The sequence below is a fragment of the Podarcis muralis genome, chromosome 2 (genome assembly GCF_964188315.1).
Source record: "Podarcis muralis chromosome 2, rPodMur119.hap1.1, whole genome shotgun sequence".
Taxonomy (NCBI): domain Eukaryota; kingdom Metazoa; phylum Chordata; class Lepidosauria; order Squamata; family Lacertidae; genus Podarcis; species Podarcis muralis.
Genome location: NC_135656.1, coordinates 121248648 through 121268631, shown reverse-complemented (window position 1 = coordinate 121268631; position 19984 = coordinate 121248648). Strand labels below are relative to the sequence as shown.

Below are 19984 nucleotides of genomic sequence, written 5' to 3'. Positions count from 1 at the left end.
CTAAAGACTTCCTAAAAAATCACTGCAACCCCACTCCCCACCAACATGACCTGAGTTGCTGTGCGTAAGAGAAACCTGCCGGACAAGCAGTGGCAAGAACAGGGCAAGCTGCTGTGTCCAACCAAACCTGGGTTACTCATGCCAGGTCAATTCCCCCATCCATGATCAAGTCATAGATGGCACCAGTCTTATTGGTGGAGAAAAGGTTCACCTGCAAAAGAAGTATTAACTGAGGGTGGGTAGGGTGGGAGAAGCTCTGGAGCCAACTGACGATTCCCAGGTATTATCCTCCCCCTATTGTGTGGGCCTGGAAGCGAAAGGAAAGTCCAATGCTGTAAAGAAAAATATTGCATAGGAACCTGGAATGCAAGAACCATGAACCTGGGTAAGTTGGAGGTGGTCAAAAATGAGATGGCAAGAATAAATATTGACATCCTGGGCATCAGTGAACTAAAATGGACGGGAATGGGCGAATTCAGCTCGGGTGACCATCACATCTACTACTGTGGGCAAGAAACCTGTAAAAGAAATGGAGTGGCCCTCATAGTCAACAAAAGAGTGGCGAAAGCTGTACTGGGATGCAATCTCAAAAATGATAGAATGATCTCGATACGAATCCAAGGCATACCTTTTAACATCACAGTAATCCAAGTTTATGCACCAACTACTGGTGCTGAAGAAACTGAAATTGACCAATTCTATGAAGACTTACAACACCTTATAGAAGTGACACCAAAGAAGGATGTTCTTCTCATTATAGGGGATTGGAATGCTAAAGTAGGGAGTCAAGAGATAAAAGGAACAACTGGCAAGTTTGGCCTTGGAGATCAAAACGAAGCAGGGCAAAGGCTAAAAGAGTTCTGTCAAGAGAACAAGCTGGTCATCACAAACACGCTTTTCCAACAACACAAGAGACGACTCTACACATGGACATCACCAGATGGGCAGCATCAAAATCAGATTGATCGAAATCAGATTTCTCTGCAGCCAAAGATGGAGAAGCTCTATACAGTAAGCAAAAACAAGACCTGGAGCTGACTGTGGCTCATATCATCAGCTTCTTATAGCAAAATTCAAGCTTAAACTGAAGAAAGTAGGAAAAACCACTGGGCCGGTAAGATACAATCTAAGTCAAATCCCTTATGAATACACAGTGGAAGTGAGGAACAGGTTTAAGGATTTAGATTTGGTGGACAGAGTGCCTGAAGAACTATGGATGGAGGCTCGTAACATTGTACAGGAGGCAGCAATGAAAAACATCCCAATGAAAAGGAAATGCAAGAAAGCAAAGTGGCTGTCCAACGAGGCCTTACAAATAGCGGGTGAGAGAAGGCAAGCAAAATGCAAGGGAGATAGTGAAAGATACAGGAAATTGAATGCAGATTTCCAAAGAATAGCAAGGAGAGACAAGAAGGCCTTCTTAAACGAGCAATGCAAACAAATAGAGGAAAACAACAGAATGGGAAGAACCAGAGATCTGTTCAAGAAAACTGGAGATATGAAAGGAACATTTCGTAGAAAGATTACCATAATAAAGGACAAAAGTGGTAAGGACCTAACAGAAGCAGAAGACATCAAGAAGAGGTGGCAAGAATACACAGAGGAATTATACCAGAAAGATATGGATGTCTCGTACACCCCAGGTAGTGTGGTTGCTGACCTTGAGCCAGACATCCTGGAAACTGAAGTCAAATGGGCCTTAGAAAGCACTGCAAATAACAAGGCCAGTGGAAGTGATGGTATTCCAGCTGAACTATTTAAAATTTTAAAAGATGATGCTGTTAAGGTGCTACACTCAATATGCCAGCAAATTTGGAAAACTCAGCAGTGGCCAGAAGATTGGAGAAGATCAGTCTACATCCCAATCCCAAAGAAGGGCAGTGCCAAAGAATGCTCCAACTACCACACAATTGCACTCATTTCACACGCTAGCAAGGTTATGCTTAAAATTCTACAAGGAAGGCTCAAGCAGTATGTGGATCGAGAACTCCCAGAAGTGCAAACTGGATTTCAAAGGGGCAGAGGAACCAGAGACCAAATTGCAAACATGCGCTGGATTATGGAGAAAGCTAGAGAGTTCCAGAAAAACATCTACTTCTGCTTCATTGACTATGCAAAAGCCTTTGACTGTGTTGACCACAGCAAACAATGGCAAGTTCTTAAAGAAATGGGAGTGCCTGATCACCTCATCTGTCTCCTGAGAAATCCCTATGTGGGACAAGAAGCTACAGTTAGAACTGGATATGGAACAACTGATTGGTTCAAAATTGGGAAAGGAGTACGGCAAGGCTGTATATTGTCTCCCTGCTTATTTAATTTATATGCAGAATACATCATGCGAAAGGCTGGGCTGGATGAATCCCAAACTGGAATTAAGATTGCCGGAAGAAATATCAATAACCTCAGATATGCAGATGACACAACCTTGATGGCAGAAAGTGAGAAGGAATTAAAGAACCTTTTAATGAGGGTGAAAGAGGAGAGTGCAAAATATGGTCTGAAGCTCAACATCAAAAAAACGAAGATCATGGCCACTGGTCCCATCACCTCCTGGCAAATAGAAGGGGAAGAAATGGAGGCAGTGAGAGATTTTACTTTCTTGGGCTCCATGATCACTGCAGATGGTGACAGCAGCCACAAAATTAAAAGACGCCTGCTTCTTGGGAGAAGGGTAATGACAGGCCTAGACAGCATCTTGAGAAGTAGAGACGTCACCTTGCCAACAAAGGTCCGTATAGTTAAAGCCATGGTTTTCCCAGTAGTGATGTATGGAAGTGAGAGCTGGACCATAAAGAAGGCTGATCGCCGAAGAATTGATGCTTTTGAATTATGGTGCTGGAGAAGACTCTTGAGAGTCCCATGGACTCCAAGAAGATCAAACACATCCATTCTTAAGGAAATCAGCCCTGAGTGCTCACTGGAAGGACAGATCGTGAAGCTGAGGCTCCAGTACTTTGGCCACCTCATGAGAAGAGAAGACTCCCTGGAGAAGACACTGATGCTGGGAAAGATGGAGGGCACAAGGAGAAGGGGGCGACAGAGGACGAGATGGTTGGATAGTGTTTTCGAGGTTACCAGCATGAGTTTGACCAAACTGCGGGAGGTAGTGGAGACCAGAGGTGCCTGGCGTGCTCTGGTCCATGGGGTCACGAAGAGTCGGACACAACTAAACGACTAAACAACAACAACATTGTGTGGGCAGGTAGTCCCTCCCCCTACCTGGCCTGATCACCTTGGCAACGCCTCCCCAAGCGGGATTGGGCAACTGACTGAGGTAGGTGGATACCTCCAGGTATCCCATCTGGGGGGAGGCGAAGCCAAGCCTGTGCTAATGGTGCCATATAGGGTCCAGGGGGCTGCATGCGACCACCCAAAGGGTGACCCCCATTTAATGTGGGGAGCGGTCACTGGGGTTTTCACAAACCCTGTAGCCCTAACACATGTACTTTTATTCAGTTTTATTTTCCTAAATCGTTCCCGAAATATATGAGTTGAACAGGACACTCAGCCTCTATAAATTTCAGATACGCTAACTTTTGTCACCTTGCCGACAAAGACCCGTATAGTTAAAGCTATGGTTTTCCCAGTAGTGATGTATGGAGATGTATGGTAGTGATGTATGGAGTAGTGAGAGCTGGACCATAAAGAAGGCTGATCGCCAAAGAAATGATGCTTTTGAATTTATGGTGCTGGAGGAGACTCTTGAGAGTCCCGTGGACTGCAAGAAGATCAAACCTATCCATTCTGAAGGAAATCAGCCCTGAGTGCTCACTGGAAGGACAGATCCTGAAGCTGAGACTCCAATATTTTGACCACCTCATGAGAAGAGAAGACTCCCTGGAAAAGACCCTGATGTTGGGAAAGATTGAGGGCACAAGGAGAAGGGGATGATAGAGGATGAGATGGTTGGACAGTGTTCTTGAAGCTACCAGCATGAGTTTGACAAAACTGTGGGAGGCAGTGGAAGACAGGAGTGCCTGGTGTGCTCTGGTCCAGGGGGTCACAAAGAGTCAGACACAACTAAACAACTAAACAACAACAAACTTTTGTCACAGAGCATCTGGTTGTTCTTTGACAATGATCTCACAGGATCTGAAAGATTCCCCACCAGAGATTCATAATAATGATGATGATGATCATAACTGCGAGTCTCTGTTTCCCCCACAAATGTTTGGATATCACCAGCTTCCTGCTCCAGTGTCCTGCTCAGAATTTAAAGCCACAGCTGGGAGCTTTTTGCAAAGATGTTTTTCTCCAGCCCTGCACCTGTGCATGAAGAGTTTAGGATGCTGTGAAGGCAATGCGTCTTCCCCTTATAATTTTCAAAATCACAGTTATCATTTTCATCCTCTCAACAAAACTCCAGGTGTTTGTCCAAAGATCACCTTTGAGTCCATTAAAATGAACCTCAAAATTGAGAGCAATAATTGCATCTGAGCTAGAAATGCCTTCTTCACCTCTGGGATTTTGGGCTGAGATTTAGGTAGGTTGGACTACGTGGGTGTGAGGCTTCAGGTGTGAAGTCTTGGTTGGGCTCCATCCACATTAAGAATGCTACTGATCATTGAAGAAAGAGTTTGGCTTCATCTAATGAGTCTTTGAGAGGAGCAGTCACAAGGGAAGGGGCTGTTCCAGGAAGACACAGAATGGCACTGCTCCTGTGGCTGCTGCTGCTGCTGCCTTTTGCAGATTGTGTGATGGAGATGAAATGCCCCTTAACTTTGGAGAGAGATTGGCTAGACAGATTCAATTATTACAGGCCAGGAGACCACCTCATCGGTGGGGTCATCTCTGCCACAAGGGCTTTATTCAATCCACACAAATTCAATGAGCCTCCCTCAACCAGCTTTTACCAGTAAGTCGTTTTATAGGCATGGGTTTACTGCTGCTCCACTAGCCACCAATTACATGAGCCCCAAATACCAGGCTCTCTCCAGCTTCTCTTAAATCCCTGTACTCCTTTGGTGGATGCTACGACACCATCAGCCGCCAGCCTTTTCAGAAACTGCTGCTAGTAAAGTCCCTTTTCAACTGTAAAGCATAGTAGCATAGGACAATGCCATAAATTTCATCTGCAGAACAAACACCCAATTCATTGTTTTTCAGCCCAGTGAGACAGAGCCATGTGTCTAAATCCATTTTATATTGCTTTTGCGAGTAGAAAAATTCAGGGCACCGTAGGCTTTGCTGCAGTCCCTTCCTCCCCCAAATGCAATACTTCCATGTACCACCTATGTAAACAGTAAACTTTGCTCAATTCCAGCTTTTCTGTAGTAAAATAGGACCAGATTCACTATGAAGCTCAGACAGTGATCCCAGTTAATTTGACTGTTTTGCTGGAATCTTCTTCAGCACAACCCATAGATTAGAAAAATGACCACTGAATAACCGGGATCACTGTCTGTTGTTATTCACCTACCTCTTCGGCACCATGAACGCCTAAAAAAAGTTTTACCCCTTAGCCTACAGGATAGCGTCTATTACTTTGTTTCAACCATAGACTTATTATACTTCTGTGGACTTTCAAAGATTGGCAGACGTGTGTTCAATTGATTTCAAATATATTAGAGAATTTACAAGTGCACACATTTTGTTTTTGTTACTAAATCATGTATATTATGCAATAAGAATTACAGTGCTATCTAGTATACTGGTCTGCGTGTTGCTTGTATTGTTTGTTTGTTGTGTCAAGTTTGCAACACAGGGGGTTGTTGCTCTGTATTATATGACATTGCACCAAGCAATTGGGGAGTGATCCTTTCCTTCTGGAGGCATCACTAGCTTGATTTTTTTTAAAAAAAAGCAACACACCTGTACTTGGTCAACTCCTTAGACATGTAAAAAGGATGCTTAAGAGGCTGGGCTAGGATTACCAACTTAACAAAGCTACTGTTTTGACATCTTCAGCACTGTCCTCTGCTACAGTTTCCCATCTTACAGAAAAGAAACACAGGCTTGGAAGCAGCCCTGTTTAGAAAAGTTTTTAAGGTTTGATGTTTTATCGTGTTTTTAATATTCTGTTGGGAGCCACCCAGAATGGCTGGGGAAACCCAGCCAGATGGGTGGGGTATTATTAATAATAATAATAATAATAATAATAATAATAATAATAATAAGGACCAAAAGTTATTTTACGAACCAACTAACCTCCTGTCCCTGCCATCTCATGACATTGCAAAATAAAAATATAAAATAATTAAAAATAGGAAAACTAGAGGAAATATTAGCCAGAATGATCATCTGCCTTAGCTTTGTTTTCCGATGGATAATGACTATTGATTAGAAAAGGCTATCTGGCCTCCCAAACATTAAGTGAGGATTGGCTTTCACATTTACAGCTTTGTCTCTGGATCAGTAATATTCTTGAACTTGAATCCAGAAATTTATATTATCCGTAAAAGCTTGTAAAAAAAGAAAGAAAAAAGCCAGAGTAGAAACTTATCTATTCATTGAATGTTGGATGCTTAATATGTTGGAATATGTATGCTTTTGCAGGAAAGCATCCACAAAATATTGGCAACTCCTGTCCTTCTTGTTTGCCATTCAAGATATCAACCAGAACTCCAGGCTTTTACCCAACATCACTCTGGGGTACAGCATCCACGAGAACTTCTTTGATGGGAGGGTAACGTGCGAATCTTTGCTAGACCTGCTCTCCACTGGGCAGGCAAATGTTCCAAACTACAACTTTGGAGGACAGAATAACCTGCTTGCTGTTCTTGAAGGGGCTGACACTCAAAACTCCATCCAGATTTCGAACATGTTGGGCACCTATAAAATCCCTCAGGTAGGGACGGAGAGGGTGAGACATCTTCTGGCTGAGTGTGTGGTGTGGGTGTTAAATGAAAATGGAGACAGACACTTGCTTCTAAAACAGTATTGCAAAAGTAAATAAATTTATTTCCTTATTTGTATTGCAAAAGTGATTTGAGAGAGCTTTCACTGCTCCTGGAGGACAGCATACACCTTTCTTTTATCACATACTCATCATTACTCAAATGGGATACTCAGAATTTGAAAACAACACAAGGGAGCCTTCCACGTACCAGTTTACTGTGGACTTGATGCTTCTTATGCGTGAAAGATTTGTGTGCTCTTGACGTCCGGTTGTCCTCATCAAAATGATGAAGTCCTGGGATGTCAAGGCTCTGAATAACATCAGGTGGTTATGAGAATCAAAGGAAACTTATGAAACAACTATTATGAATATTGTAATGAAATGATCTGTGTTCCATTTCAGATAGAATCTGGAATAATAATAATAATAATAATAATAATAATAATAATAATAATAATAATTCTCAAGCAAAGACAGACACTGACAGTTTTATTTTAATCCCATTTCTTAATGATCCCTAGCATGGAATTTGTTTTTTCGCAGTTGCCATATGTTGAGTCAATATGAGCTACCTGCTAGGACCTCATGGTCTCCTTCTGTCAATGCTAGTTCAGACACCATGAGTGTATATAGGAGATAGTGGGTTTGGGATTGCAGCCTTGAGCCACATTGGCTTTTTTCATTGAATAAGAAAGGGAATGGAGAGCAATGCTGACCAAAGGCCAGCAGGGCTGTCTCCTTTGGGCAAAACAGCAGAATGGGAATGGTGATGACTCTAAGTATGCTGTGTGTTTGTGTGTTTGTAAAAGAGTAGAGCAGTGTTCCCCAACCTCGGGCCTCCAGCTGTTTTTGGACTACAACTCCCATCATCCCTCGCTAGCAAGAGCAGTGGTCAAGGATGATGGGAATTGTAGTCCAAAAACAGCTGGAGGCCCAAGGTTGGGGAACACTGGAGTAGAGGAGACCAGCCATAGTTCTGGTGGTTGTAGCCTTAATATTGGGGAAAATTGATACATTAACCCTAGTGAAACACTGAAAGTTTTGTAATAATAATAATAATAATAATAATAATAATAATAATAATAATAATTCACTAGATATTTTGGAAATCTCTGAATTATGTACAACATTAATATAGTAGCAAAATCATAAAAACAAAGGTACAATATAAATCCAGTGAAACAGTAGTATAAAAGTATGTAAAAAATAAATAAGAATAGGGATTTGAGGAACATGGTACTGCTGAAGAAAAATCTAGGCAAAAGAATTTGTCTTTACAAGGTAAATATTTGTTATTTGGGCTTTGATTCGAAATGTAACAAGCCAACAATCTTCCTTCTCTTGCCAGGTCAGTTATGCTTTTGTCTCTCATGTTCTGAATGATAAGAGGCAGTTTCCTTTTTTCTACCGGATGGTCCCCAAAGAAGAAGCCCTGTACCCAGGGATTGTCAAGCTGCTCCAGCACTTCCGATGGACGTTGATTGGCCTCCTTGCACCAGACACCGACAACGGAGTGAGGTTCATGAAGAGCTTGACGCCTGTGCTCATTGAGAGTGGGATTTGTGTTCCCATCTCGCAAATCGTCAAAGGAGGACTGAATTTTGCACCTATAAATTTTCTTTCATTCTCTAAGTGGAAACGAGTTAATCTATTTGTTTACTACGTAGACAATATTTATGTCTTAAATGGAATTTTTTTTATAGAACTGATGTACAAGTTGATAAAGCCCATTGAGGGGAAAGTCTTGATCACAACAGCAATGTGGGACATCTCATTGGAGTTGATGTATGGAGGCTTATCTTTCCAACCTATCCATGGTATTTTTTCTTTCTTAATTGAGACAAATAAACAGACAAACTATGCTGATTTCCCAGCCCTATTGTTCGCGATCGATGAGTTTGTGGAGGAAGGTTTTAATTGTTCATATTTAAAGCATGCACTGACAGTGAAAGGCTGGGCAAGATGCAGAGAGAGAGACAATCTGGAGATGCTGTCACAAGATGATTGGGCGGGAATCCTCTCTCTCAACAACCACAGGATCTACAACACAGTCCAAGCTGTGGCACATGCCTTAAATGCTGCAGATTCATCAAGATCTAGGCAAAGAGTGATGGGCAGTCTGAAAATTCAAAAGCTACAGCCATGGCAGGTATTTCCTTTCCCATCACAGATATCTCTACCAAATATGGAGATTGACTGTAAAGTCAATTGACTGTGGGGAGGTGAAATTTTGGAAACCCCTTTGTGAAGTGCCCTGAATTGGTCCCTCTTTATGCCCCCTTACACTGGCGTCTAAGGATGTGACCCCTCTGGCAACAAAGCCAAACATTGGCCTAACCACCTGCTTTGTCTGCTGTGACTCATTTTAATTAAGACCCTTGCCTTTTACATATATGTTCCTTTGTGAATGGAATATCATAACCTCAAACATTTCTCTGAGGAAAATAGGTAAAGGTAAAGGGACCCCTGACCATTAGGTCCAGTCGTGGCCGACTCTGGGGTTGCGGCGCTCATCTCGCTTTATTGGCCGAGGGAGCTGGCGTACAGCTTCCAGGTCATGTGGCCAGCATGACTAAGCCACTTCTGGCGAACCAGAGCAGCGCACGGAAACGCCATTTACCTTCCCGACGGAGCGGTACCTATTTATCTACTTGCACTTTGACATGCTTTCGAACTGCTAGGTTGGCAGGAGCAGGGACTGAGCAATGGGAGCTCACCCCATCACGGGGATTCGAACCGCCAACCTTCTGATTGGCAAGTCCTAGGCTCTGTGGTTTAACCCACAGCGCCACCCGCGTCCCCTGAGGAAAATAGGGAGGCCCTAAATAATAATAATAATAATAATAATAATAATAATAATAATAATACTCTGCCCATCTAACTGGGTTCCCCCAGCAGTTCTGAACAGTTTCCAACATATATGAAAACATAATTAAATATTAAATATTAAGAAGCTCCCCCATACTTGGGTGCATTCATATGTCTTCTAAAGGTTGTATAGTTGTGTACTTCCTTAGCTCCTTGGCTCCAGGGTCACATTCATCCATACCCTCCAACATTTCTCTGATGAAAATAAGTACATTCTAAGGGAAAGCATGAGGGACGCGGGTGGCGCTGTGGGTAAAAGCCTCAGTGCCTAGGACTTGCCGATTGAAAGGTCGGCGGTTCGAATCCCCGTAGCGGGGTGCGCTCCCGTTGCTCGGTTCCAGCGCCTGCCAACCTAGCAGTTCGAAAGCACCCCTGGGTGCAAGTTGATAAATAGGGACCGCTTACTAGCGGGAAGGTAAATGGCGTTTCCGTGCGCTGCGCTGGCTTGCCAGATGCAGCTTTGTCACGCTGGCCACGTGACCCGGAAGTGTCTCCGGACAGCACTGGCCCCCGGCCTCTTGAGTGAGATGGGCGCACAACCCTAGAGTCTGTCAAGACTGGCCCGTACGGGCAGGGGTACCTTTACCTACCTGACATTTGGAGATCAAATAAAAAAACCAGGACAGCTTCTGTAAATCCGGGACTGTGCCTGGAAAATAGTGACACTTGGAGGGTCTGGGATATGTCATTGCACTGGCTCTCCCTGAGCTATCTTCCCTCCTGACTGATGTGCTACTTGGGCACCTGCCAAGCTCCACTAAGCTCCATCCTTTCTCCTAATGGGCTGTGTGTTGCTGGAGCCTGAATCAAGCAAGTGTCTGGTTAGCTTAGGTTCTCATTATGTTAGTGTCTCATATATATGGATACAGTGGTACCTCAGGTTAAGTGCTTACCGTAATTCGTTCCAGAGGTCTGTACTTAACCTGAAACTGTTCTTAACCCGAGGTACCACTGTAATATTTCTGGTACCTTTACATTGTTGACCCATTAATATGCATTGAACTAACCTATCCCTCCTTTTATATATCAAATTTTTTTGTATTTGGTTTCATACCAAGCAGATGATAGCTATGTGCAGGGAATAAGTTTCGATCAAGGAGCACAATTTAATGTTGAAGCAAGAATGTCTGTCCCAACTACATAATAAGGACATCATATTTCACAGTGCAGGGATGCAGGTGGCACTGTGGGTAAAAGCCTCAGCGCCTAGGGCTTGCCGATCGAAAGGTCGTCGGTTCGAATCCCTGCGGCGGGGTGCGCTCCCGTTGTTCGGTCCCAGTGCCTGCCAACCTAGCAGTTCGAAAGCACCCACGGGTGCAAGTAGATAAATAGGGACCGCTTACTAGCGGGAAGGTAAACGGCGTTTCCGTGTGCGGCTCTGGCTTGCCAGAGCAGCGATGTCACGCTGGCCACGTGACCTGGAAGTGTCTCCGGACAGCGCTGGCCCCCGGCCTCTTGAGTGAGATGGGCGCACAACCCTAGAGTCTGTCAAGACTGGCCCGTACGGGCAAGGGTACCTTTACCTTTACTTATTTTACAGTGCTACCCTAAGACTTGTTACAGTGCTACCCTAAGACTTGTTGCTTGGCAGGGGGTTGGACTCGATGGCCCTTGTGGTCTCTTCCAACTCTATGATTCTATGACTTGCTCGCCAGAAGTCCCATTAAGTTCAGTAGGTTATGTTCTCAGATAAGCATGCGCGGGATGGGAGCCCAGGCTTTTTGACTGGGGTGTAAGCCCCATTGGGCGAAAACAGTGAAAAAGACACGGAGCTACTTGAGTCTGCGCAGTGTTGTTTCACATATTCTAAGCATGGCCTTTTTCTTGGCTATTCCAGCTCCACCATTTCCTGGGAAACGGTCAGTTTTACAATTCTTCCAAGGAGGGGGTGTATTTGGATGAGAATGGGGAATTGGCAGCCGATTTGGACGTTGTGAATTGGGTGAGGTTTCCCAATAAGTCCATCCTTGGAGTCAAGTTTGGGAATATCAAGAGACAGGGATCCCCACTCCTACCGTTGACCATCGACCAGGATGCCATTATGTGGCCCAAATGGTTCAACCAGGTGGGTGAAATAATCTCTTTCGTTTTATTGCATCTCCCATCTCCTAAGCTTTTATAATGATGCCATTTTTTTTTTTTGTGGGGCTACCTTCAAAGGCTTGTCAGCATCAAAATGCCATATTTCTTAACTATCTAATGGTGGGGTGCAATTTCAAGGGGGTTGTTTAATTTAGTAACTAGATGAGGTGTCCCAAAGCTTTCACACACCCTCTCCTATTTATACCGCAAAGAAAATATATCCCTCACACACACACAACCCCCCCCCAACCCTTTTCCCTTTTCTACCTCAAACACAGGTTGTGGGGGAACTTCACTTTATACTATTTATTCTTGAAGCTGTCCCAGAAACTCCAGCGGGTGCAGAATGCTGCAGCGAGGCTCCTCACGGGGTCTCTGCCATGGGAGCATATTCACCCAGTGCTTTTCAAGCTGCACTGGCTCCCGGTGGAGTACAGGGTCAGATTTAAAGTGCTGTTTTTGACCTTTAAAGCCCTTCACGGCCTAGGACCCTCGTACCTACGGGACCGCCTCTCCTGGTATGCCCCACGGAGAGCCTCAAGGTCCATAAATAACAACACTCTAGTGGTCCCAGGCCCTAAGGAAGTTAGATTGGCTTCAACCAGAGCCAGGGCCTTCTCAACTCTGGCCCCGGCCTGGTGGAACGCTCTGTCTCATGAGACCAGGGCCCTGCAGGATCTGATTTCTTTCCACAGGACCTGTAAGACAGAGTTGTTCCACCTGGCCTTTGGCTTGGAGCTAATTTGATTCCCTCCCTCCCTCCCTCCCTCCCTCCCTCCCTTTCTTTTCCTTCTCCTCCTGCAATGAGGCTACATTTTAATATTTTAATGTTCCATTATTTTAATGTTGTATTTTATTTTTGTTTTTAAGTTGTAATCATTCATCTTGTTTTTATTATTGCTTGTAAGCCGCTCTGAGCCCGGCCTTGGAGGGCGGGGTATAAATAAAAAATTATTATTATTATTATTATTATTATTATTATTATTATTATTATTATTAAGCGTGGCTAGCCCAGTACCCTTATCCAGACTTTTAGAAAGTTTCATGCGGCTCCCAAGAGCCCCCTCCTCCTTTTTTAAATAGCATTTATTGAAAAAGTCTTTATTAACTTCTCCAGTAGAACTACGGTTGCTATACTGCCCAAATGTTTTGTGATCCACGCCCAGCAAATAAAACTCCCTGGGTGAGTAATAAGGAAAGTAGAAAAATTAATTCCCATATTGGTGCCAATGCAACAGAGAAGGCCCTTCTCCATGTTTCAAGAGAAAATGCTATCCTATCCTACGTAGCTCAAAGATCATCTTTGCAGATATTGGGGAGGTCCTCCTCTAAGAATTGCGTTCTGGGCCATTGTGATCTTTATACGCACATACCAACATGCTAAACTAGACCGCAAGCATACAGTCTTTGTTTCTCTCTGGGTTCAGTTCTCCCCATTTCTCCATCAGCTTTACGTTTTTTGTTTGCCTGTTTGTTTTTAGAAAACTCATCGTCACCATAATTTTGGCACAACTTCCTCCTAACTTGCATGTTTTTATAGGCAATCCTAAAATCTCTTGGAGGATTGGTGATAAGTAATCCCATTTGGCTGCTTCCTCATTGAACAGCCCAGCAGCTGCATTTTGTACCAGCTGCATTTTCCAAACTGTCTTCAAAGGTATCCTGATTATAGGACAGCCAGACGGTTGTCAGAGCTTAGATAACAGAGACCAGACCTATCCTGTCCTGGAACAGCCATGGCAAGTGAAGCTGCCAGGCCCGGAAAGAGCCACTGTTTCCCACCGATACCATCTGGTCTCAAGCAACTATGCAGCATAGGTGCCATTTCACGCTGAAGATTGTGGGTGCCCACAACAAAGGGCTTCAGCTTTGCCCATTGACTTTGTAGCTGCCCAGCCCCGCAAATATATTATTGTGGGTGCTGAAGTGTCAGGAATGAGCCAGCTCCTAGTGGAACTTTACAGCCGGCTGCAGAACGCAGGCTGAACAGTGGTCAGTGCCCAGTGCTACTCCCCTACCCCTTGGAATGCCGGTTGCCAAGGGAATGACTGAGAGCATCAAAGCTCTCAGGAAGCTCAGACAGGTGGGAACAGACACAGAGATAGTCTGTCAGAACAGGAATAGGCTGGAGCTAATCCATTAAGTCCAAAGAGTTGGAGAATGGGAGGGCTGCTAGATAGGAAGCAAAACAAGAGACACAAGGGGCGATGGTTCAATATATTCTGCAGACACCGGAAGGAGTCTTCAGAAGGGTCATCTTGAGTGATAATGCCGGCGGCTGCATTAGAGCTGTCCGGAACTATCTGTTGGTTTTTGCAATAAATCCTCCTATTTAATTACCTATGCTTACTGTGGGTAAAAGCCTCAGTGCCTAGGGCTTGCCGATCGAAAGGTCGGCGGTTCGAATCCCCACGGCGGGGTGCGCTCCCGCTGCTCGGTCCCAGTGCCTGCCAACCTAGCAGTTCGAAAGCACCCCCGGGTGCAAGTAGATAAATAGGGACCGCTTACTAGTGGGAAGGTAAACAGCGTTTCTGTGTGAGGCTCTGGCTCGCCAGAGCAGCAATGTCACGCTGGCCACGTGACCCGGAAGTGTCTCCGGACAGCGCTGGCCCCTGGCCTCTAGAGTGAGATGGGCACACAACCCTAGAGTCTGTCAAGACTGGCCCATACAGGCAGGGGTACCTTTACCTTTACCTTTACCTTACTGTGTTATCAAGCTGGGAACCTGGACTCCTGCCACGAAGCACCAATGGCCCCCTGAAGTTGGCTCCAGTGCTATGCAGTTGTAGTTTTTAGTAACAAGCTTCAATTTAAATTGTGCCCTTCCCAACCCTGTGCCTCATTTCCATAGAAAAATTAGGCCTAACACATTTTCCTCGAAACCCCTTGTTTTTATATTCAGACCCTGCCTCCTTCCAGGTGTGTGGAAAGTTGTCGCCCTGGATTTGTCAAGATGGTTCAGGAAGGAAAGCCACTCTGCTGCTATGACTGCATTCCCTGCCCAGAAGGAACTATCTCTGCTCAAGAAGGTGGGTGGCTCCAGTGGCTTTTTATAGAGGAAATTTAGAACTGGCTATAATCCGTGCACAGAGTGTGACCCTCTACAACACACTTGTGCATTTTCCACCTGTGTGTGCATACATGCTTTCTTATTTAGAGTCACATTCCATGACCTTTAGAAATCTACACAGAGTTGGAGAGAATAATCAGAACTGGGAAATCGACAGCAAGGATGCAGAAGACTGTTCATCAAGCTTTTCACAGGAGGCATCATGCACTCCGACATGAGGCGTTATTTTCAGGCACAAATGTTTCATAGAATTCTGCCCCTTCCAGAATGTCATATTGGATATTTTTGGGATCAGGAGCCTATTCATAATATGGACATATTCTCAAGAAAGTTGACTTGGTGTTATATAATCATATCTTTCATATTAGAAACATTGGTGAATGCTGTGTGGAGAGTGGCAGTGCAGTCCACAGAAACTCAAGTTTTGATCTTCAACTTGGGAAAGCTGAGTTCTGCCCAAAGTTTCACGAGTTTCATAACTGTTCCATATTTTAAATTGTTGTCCTGATGATGATTTATGGTATTTCTTTGAAAATTGCTTGGAATGACAAGATAGAAATACATCAATATATAAATACCTGCTAAGCAAGGAACAGGGATGACTAGAAGACTTTAAAGCTAGTCCATTTTCCTTCCCTGAAACCACCTGACAGTGTTATTGTGACTTTAAAGGAGGGCCTTCTGCATTGTGGTGCAGGGAATGTCCTCCCTGTTGACTTCACAACTAATGCAAGACACACCTGTTGTCTGAGATTTTACCTGACACGTAATATTCGTAATACTGTTTCCTGATCCCATTCATCACATACGATTGTATTGGATTTTTTAATGTTTTCTAATAGTGTGAACCAGTTTGGCATTACTTTCTGAAAATGGAAAGCAATTTAGGAGGATATAAGATCGATCGTACTCTTGTTTTTACAGATGCAGAGCATTGTACCAAGTGTCCAGAGAATCAGCATCAAAACAATGACAAAGATCAATGTGACCCTAAGGTTATCACCTTCCTGACTTATGAAGGACACATGGGGATTGTCCTATCTTCCTTTGCCCTCTTCTTATCCATAACCACAGGTTTTGTGTTAGGAATCTTCATTACATACAAGAAAACTCCCATAGTCAAAGCCAACAACCGGGACCTCTCCTACATCCTCCTTTTCTCACTCCTGCTTTCTTTTTTGTCCTCCTTTCTCTTCATTGGCCAGCCAAGGAAAGTGACCTGCCTTCTCCAGCAAACAGCCTTCAGCATCATTTTCTCGGTTGCCGTCTCTTCTGTGTTGGCCAAAACCATCACAGTAGTGCTGGCCTTCCTGGCCACGAAGCCAGGGAACAAGGTGAGGAGATGGCTGGGGAAGACTCTCACCAACTCCATTGTCATTGCCTGCTCCAGTGTCCAAGTTGTAATCTGCACCATCTGGCTAGGCATGTCTCCCCCTTTCCCGGAGTCTGACATGCACTCCCAGCCTGCAGAGATTATCCTGCAATGTAATGAAGGGTCTGTTGCCATGTTTTATGGTTCCCTTGGCTACATGGGCTTCTTGGCGGCCATCTGCTTCACAGTGGCTTTCCTGGCCAGGAAGCTTCCAGGGTCCTTCAATGAAGCCAAGCTGATCACCTTCAGCATGCTGGTCTTCTGCAGTGTTTGGGTGTCCTTTGTGCCCACCTACCTGAGCACCAAGGGGAAGTACATGGTAGCCGTGCAGGTCTTCTCGATCTTGACCTCCAGTGCTGGGCTTCTGGGCTGCATCTTCATCCCAAAGTGCTACATTATTTTATTGCGGTCTGATCTGAATACAAAGGCATATATAACAACAACTAAATTAGAAATCTGATTATTCAAAGACCTTTCCCCCCAAAGGTGTCATTTCGTAAATTTAATGCCAAACCTCAGTGTTGTTGTTGCTGTTGTTTTACGTTAGAGAAATATCCTCCATCTTACCACTGTGTTCATACACTGTTCTAGGGCCTTTCCAGGAATTCATGGTTAGGCCGAGAAATAAGAGCTGAGTATCTTCAGCATCCTGATGGCACCTTGTTCCAAAATTCTTCTTTTTTTGCATAAATCTTTTATTAAATCTTTTTTTATGATACAACAAAATAAAAAGCAAAGTTATATAAAACAAAAGTAGAAAAAGAAACGGAAAGAGAAAGATGTACATGTTTAGGGGGAGAAGGGGAGAAGGAAAAAGAGAGAGCGAGAGAAGTAAAGCAAAATAATTTCTGATTCTCTGCCTGCCAGTTACATAAAAATAATTATTCAAACCATTTGCTTCATAATAACATCCCACTACAAACCAGTATTGTTCAAACTTAAATCCCAAATACCACAAGTTCATTTTCCTTTTCACACAAAAAGTCCAAAAGGGGTTTCTTTTAACAAATGTCAGCAAATGACTTGCTTGGCTCTTTGACCAGTGGCTGATAGTTATGTGTCCTGAAAAAGCTGGCTACATTAATTCAAGGGAACATACAGGTAAGAAAGACTAAGGCTGCCATCCTGTATATGCAGATCAGGGAACATGTTTCCCTGAACCTAAAATGACGTTTTGCTAGACCTATGTTAGTAGTGAGGGGAAACATGTAATTTTATTACACAGCAAGACACAACTCTCTTCCTTCCTTCAGCATCAAATGTGGGTTGGCTGAGTTAACTATTAGGTGTTATTGGAGCTGGTTGACTGACTGTACCGAAAGAGAGCTCACTAATGGTTCCTTGTCATCTTGAAAAAAAGTTAGAAGTGGGGTGCTGCAGAGTTCTGTCCTGGCCCCACTGTTGTTCAATATCTTTATAAATAATTTGGGTGAAGGAATTGAGGGGATCCTCATCAAATTTGCAGATGACATCTATGTGGGAGGGGTACCAATGCCACAGAAGACAGAATCGAGATTCAAGATAGCCTTAACAGATTGGAGAACTTGGCCCAAACTTACAAAATGAATATCAATAGGGACAAATGTCAGATTCTGCACTTAGGCAGGAAGAACCAGCTGCACAAATATAAAACAAGGGACACCTGGCTTGAAGCTATTGGTTTTGGTCCTACCCTCTGGAGAGGGGAAAACAAGCTTGATCCATCTTCCACGTGACAGCCCTTTAGAATCATAGAATCATAGAGTTGGAATAGACCACAAGGGCCATCGAGTCCAACCCCCTGCCAAGCAGGAAACACCATCAGAGCACTCCTGACATATGGTTGTCAAGCCTCTGCTTAAAGACCTCCAAAGAAGGAGACTCCACCACACTCCTTGGCAGCAAATTCCACTGTCGAACAGCTCTTACTGTCAGGAAGTTCTTCCTAATGTTTAGGTGGAATCTTCTTTCTTGTAGTTTGGATCCATTGCTCCGTGTCTGCTTCTCTGGAGCAGCAGAAAACAACCTTTCTCCCTCCTCTATGTGACATCCTTTTATATATTTGAACATGGCTATCATATCACCCCTTAACCTCCTCTTCTCCAGGCTAAACATGCCCAGCTCCCTTAGCCGTTCCTCATAAGGCATCGTTTCCAGGCCTTTGACCATTTTGGTTGCCCTCCTCTGGACACGTTCCAGTTTGTCAGTGTCCTTCTTGAACTGTGGTGCCCAGAACTGGACACAGTACTCCAGGTGAGGTCTGACCAGAGCAGAATACAGTGGCACTATTACTTCCCTTGATCTAGATGCTATACTCCTATTGATGCAGCCCAGAATTGCATTGGCTTTTTTTAGCTCCCGCGTCACACTGTTGGCTCATGTCAAGTTTGTGGTCAACCAAGACTCCTAGATCCTTTTCACATGTACTGCCCTCAAGGCAGGTGTCCCACACTTTGTATTTGTGCCTCTCATATTTGATGATGGCTATCAAATCTTCTCTCAGTCCCCTCTATTCCAGGCTAAATATATCAGAATTCCTCAACCATTCCTCATAAGGCTTGGTTTCCGGAACCTTCATCATCTTAGTTTCCCTCCTCTGAACACGTTAGAGCAGGGGTCTGCAACCCGCGGCTCCGGAGCCGCATGTGGCTCTTTTATGCCTTTGCCGCTGCTCCGGGGCAGATACTAGCGAGGGGAGGAGGCGCATTGTGCGCCCCGACACTCCCCACTGTGGCGGGTGCTGTACTGGCTGTGACGTTGCATGGGGGCAGTGCGTGCATTAGTCACGCACCGTCCCGACGTCACCTTCCCGCCCGCCCGCCCGCCCGCTACATTGTAAGGGGCATGTACGCTGGTCACTGCATTGAAAGGGGGCATGTACGCTGGTCACTGTTTTGAAGGGGAGTGAAGAACACACACACAAAAAAGGTAACTTGTTAATTTAACGTTTATTTCTATGAGGAGGAGTAATTCTGATGGGTCAAACAAAGAAATAATAAAAAAGTGACAAAAAAGTTATTTTTATAATGACGAGTTTTGCGGCTCCCAGTTTTGTTTTTCTTCGGAAACGGGTCCAAGTGGCTCTTTTTGTCTTAAAGGTTGCAGACCCCTGCGTTAGAGCTTGTCAATATGCTTCTTATATTGTGGTACCCAGACCTGGACACAGAATTTCAGGTGTGGTCTGACTAAAGTAGAAAAGAATGGTACTATTACTTTCCATGTTCTGGACACTATACTTCTGTTGATGGAACCTCCCCTCATGCATCACACTGTGGGCTCATATGAAGTGTGTGGTGGAGAAGCTGTTCAACAGTGAAACACACTCCCTCAGAAGGTGGCGGACTTTCCTTCATTGGAGGTTTTTAAGCGGAGGTTGGATGATTATCCATCATAGATGCTTTAATTGAGATTCCTACATTAGTGATGGTTGGACTAGATGACCCGCAAGGTCCCTTCCAACTCTGTAGTTTTATGATTCCTTGATTCTATTACTTTATGCTGCGAACGTCCCTGAATTTTTGGCTGAAGGATGGTATACAAATTTAATAAATGAAAATAATAAGCATTCCTGGCACATAGCTATTATCTGCTCTCTCTCAAAATACTTGAAACTCTGCTGCCTTTAAAGTGATTTTTAAAAGTTCCAACTAAACACCTATTTTTTATTTTTAAATAATTCAAACAAGATTTGTAGGCTTTTTAATTATCAAAAATCTTAAACAGTTTACAAAAAAATATAAAATATTATTAGTAGAATGACAATGAAAGCAACATC

The 19984-nt window shown here is 44.1% G+C and overlaps 1 protein-coding gene across 1 annotated transcript; it reads left to right on the top strand.

The window, feature by feature from the left end:
• Positions 1-13814: 13814 nt before the first annotated feature.
• Positions 13815-16690, top strand: LOC144326812 (vomeronasal type-2 receptor 26-like). Its single transcript, XM_077923651.1, has 3 exons — positions 13815-13871; positions 14691-14817; positions 15783-16690. The coding sequence occupies exons 1-3, from the start codon at positions 13815-13817 to the stop codon at positions 16688-16690; spliced, it is 1092 nt and encodes a 363-aa protein (XP_077779777.1).
• Positions 16691-19984: the final 3294 nt, after the last annotated feature.

Excerpts from the sequence above, each read along its gene's own strand:
- LOC144326812 (XM_077923651.1), top strand. The coding sequence starts at position 13,815 with ATGCCGGTTGCCAAGGGAATGACTGAGAGCATCAAAGCTCTCAGGAAG. Across the intron at positions 13,872-14,690 it reads CTCTCAGGAAGCTCAGACAG|ACCCTGCCTCCTTCCAGGTG; the intron begins GTGGGAACAGAC and ends TTTTATATTCAG. Across the intron at positions 14,818-15,782 it reads AACTATCTCTGCTCAAGAAG|ATGCAGAGCATTGTACCAAG; the intron begins GTGGGTGGCTCC and ends TTGTTTTTACAG.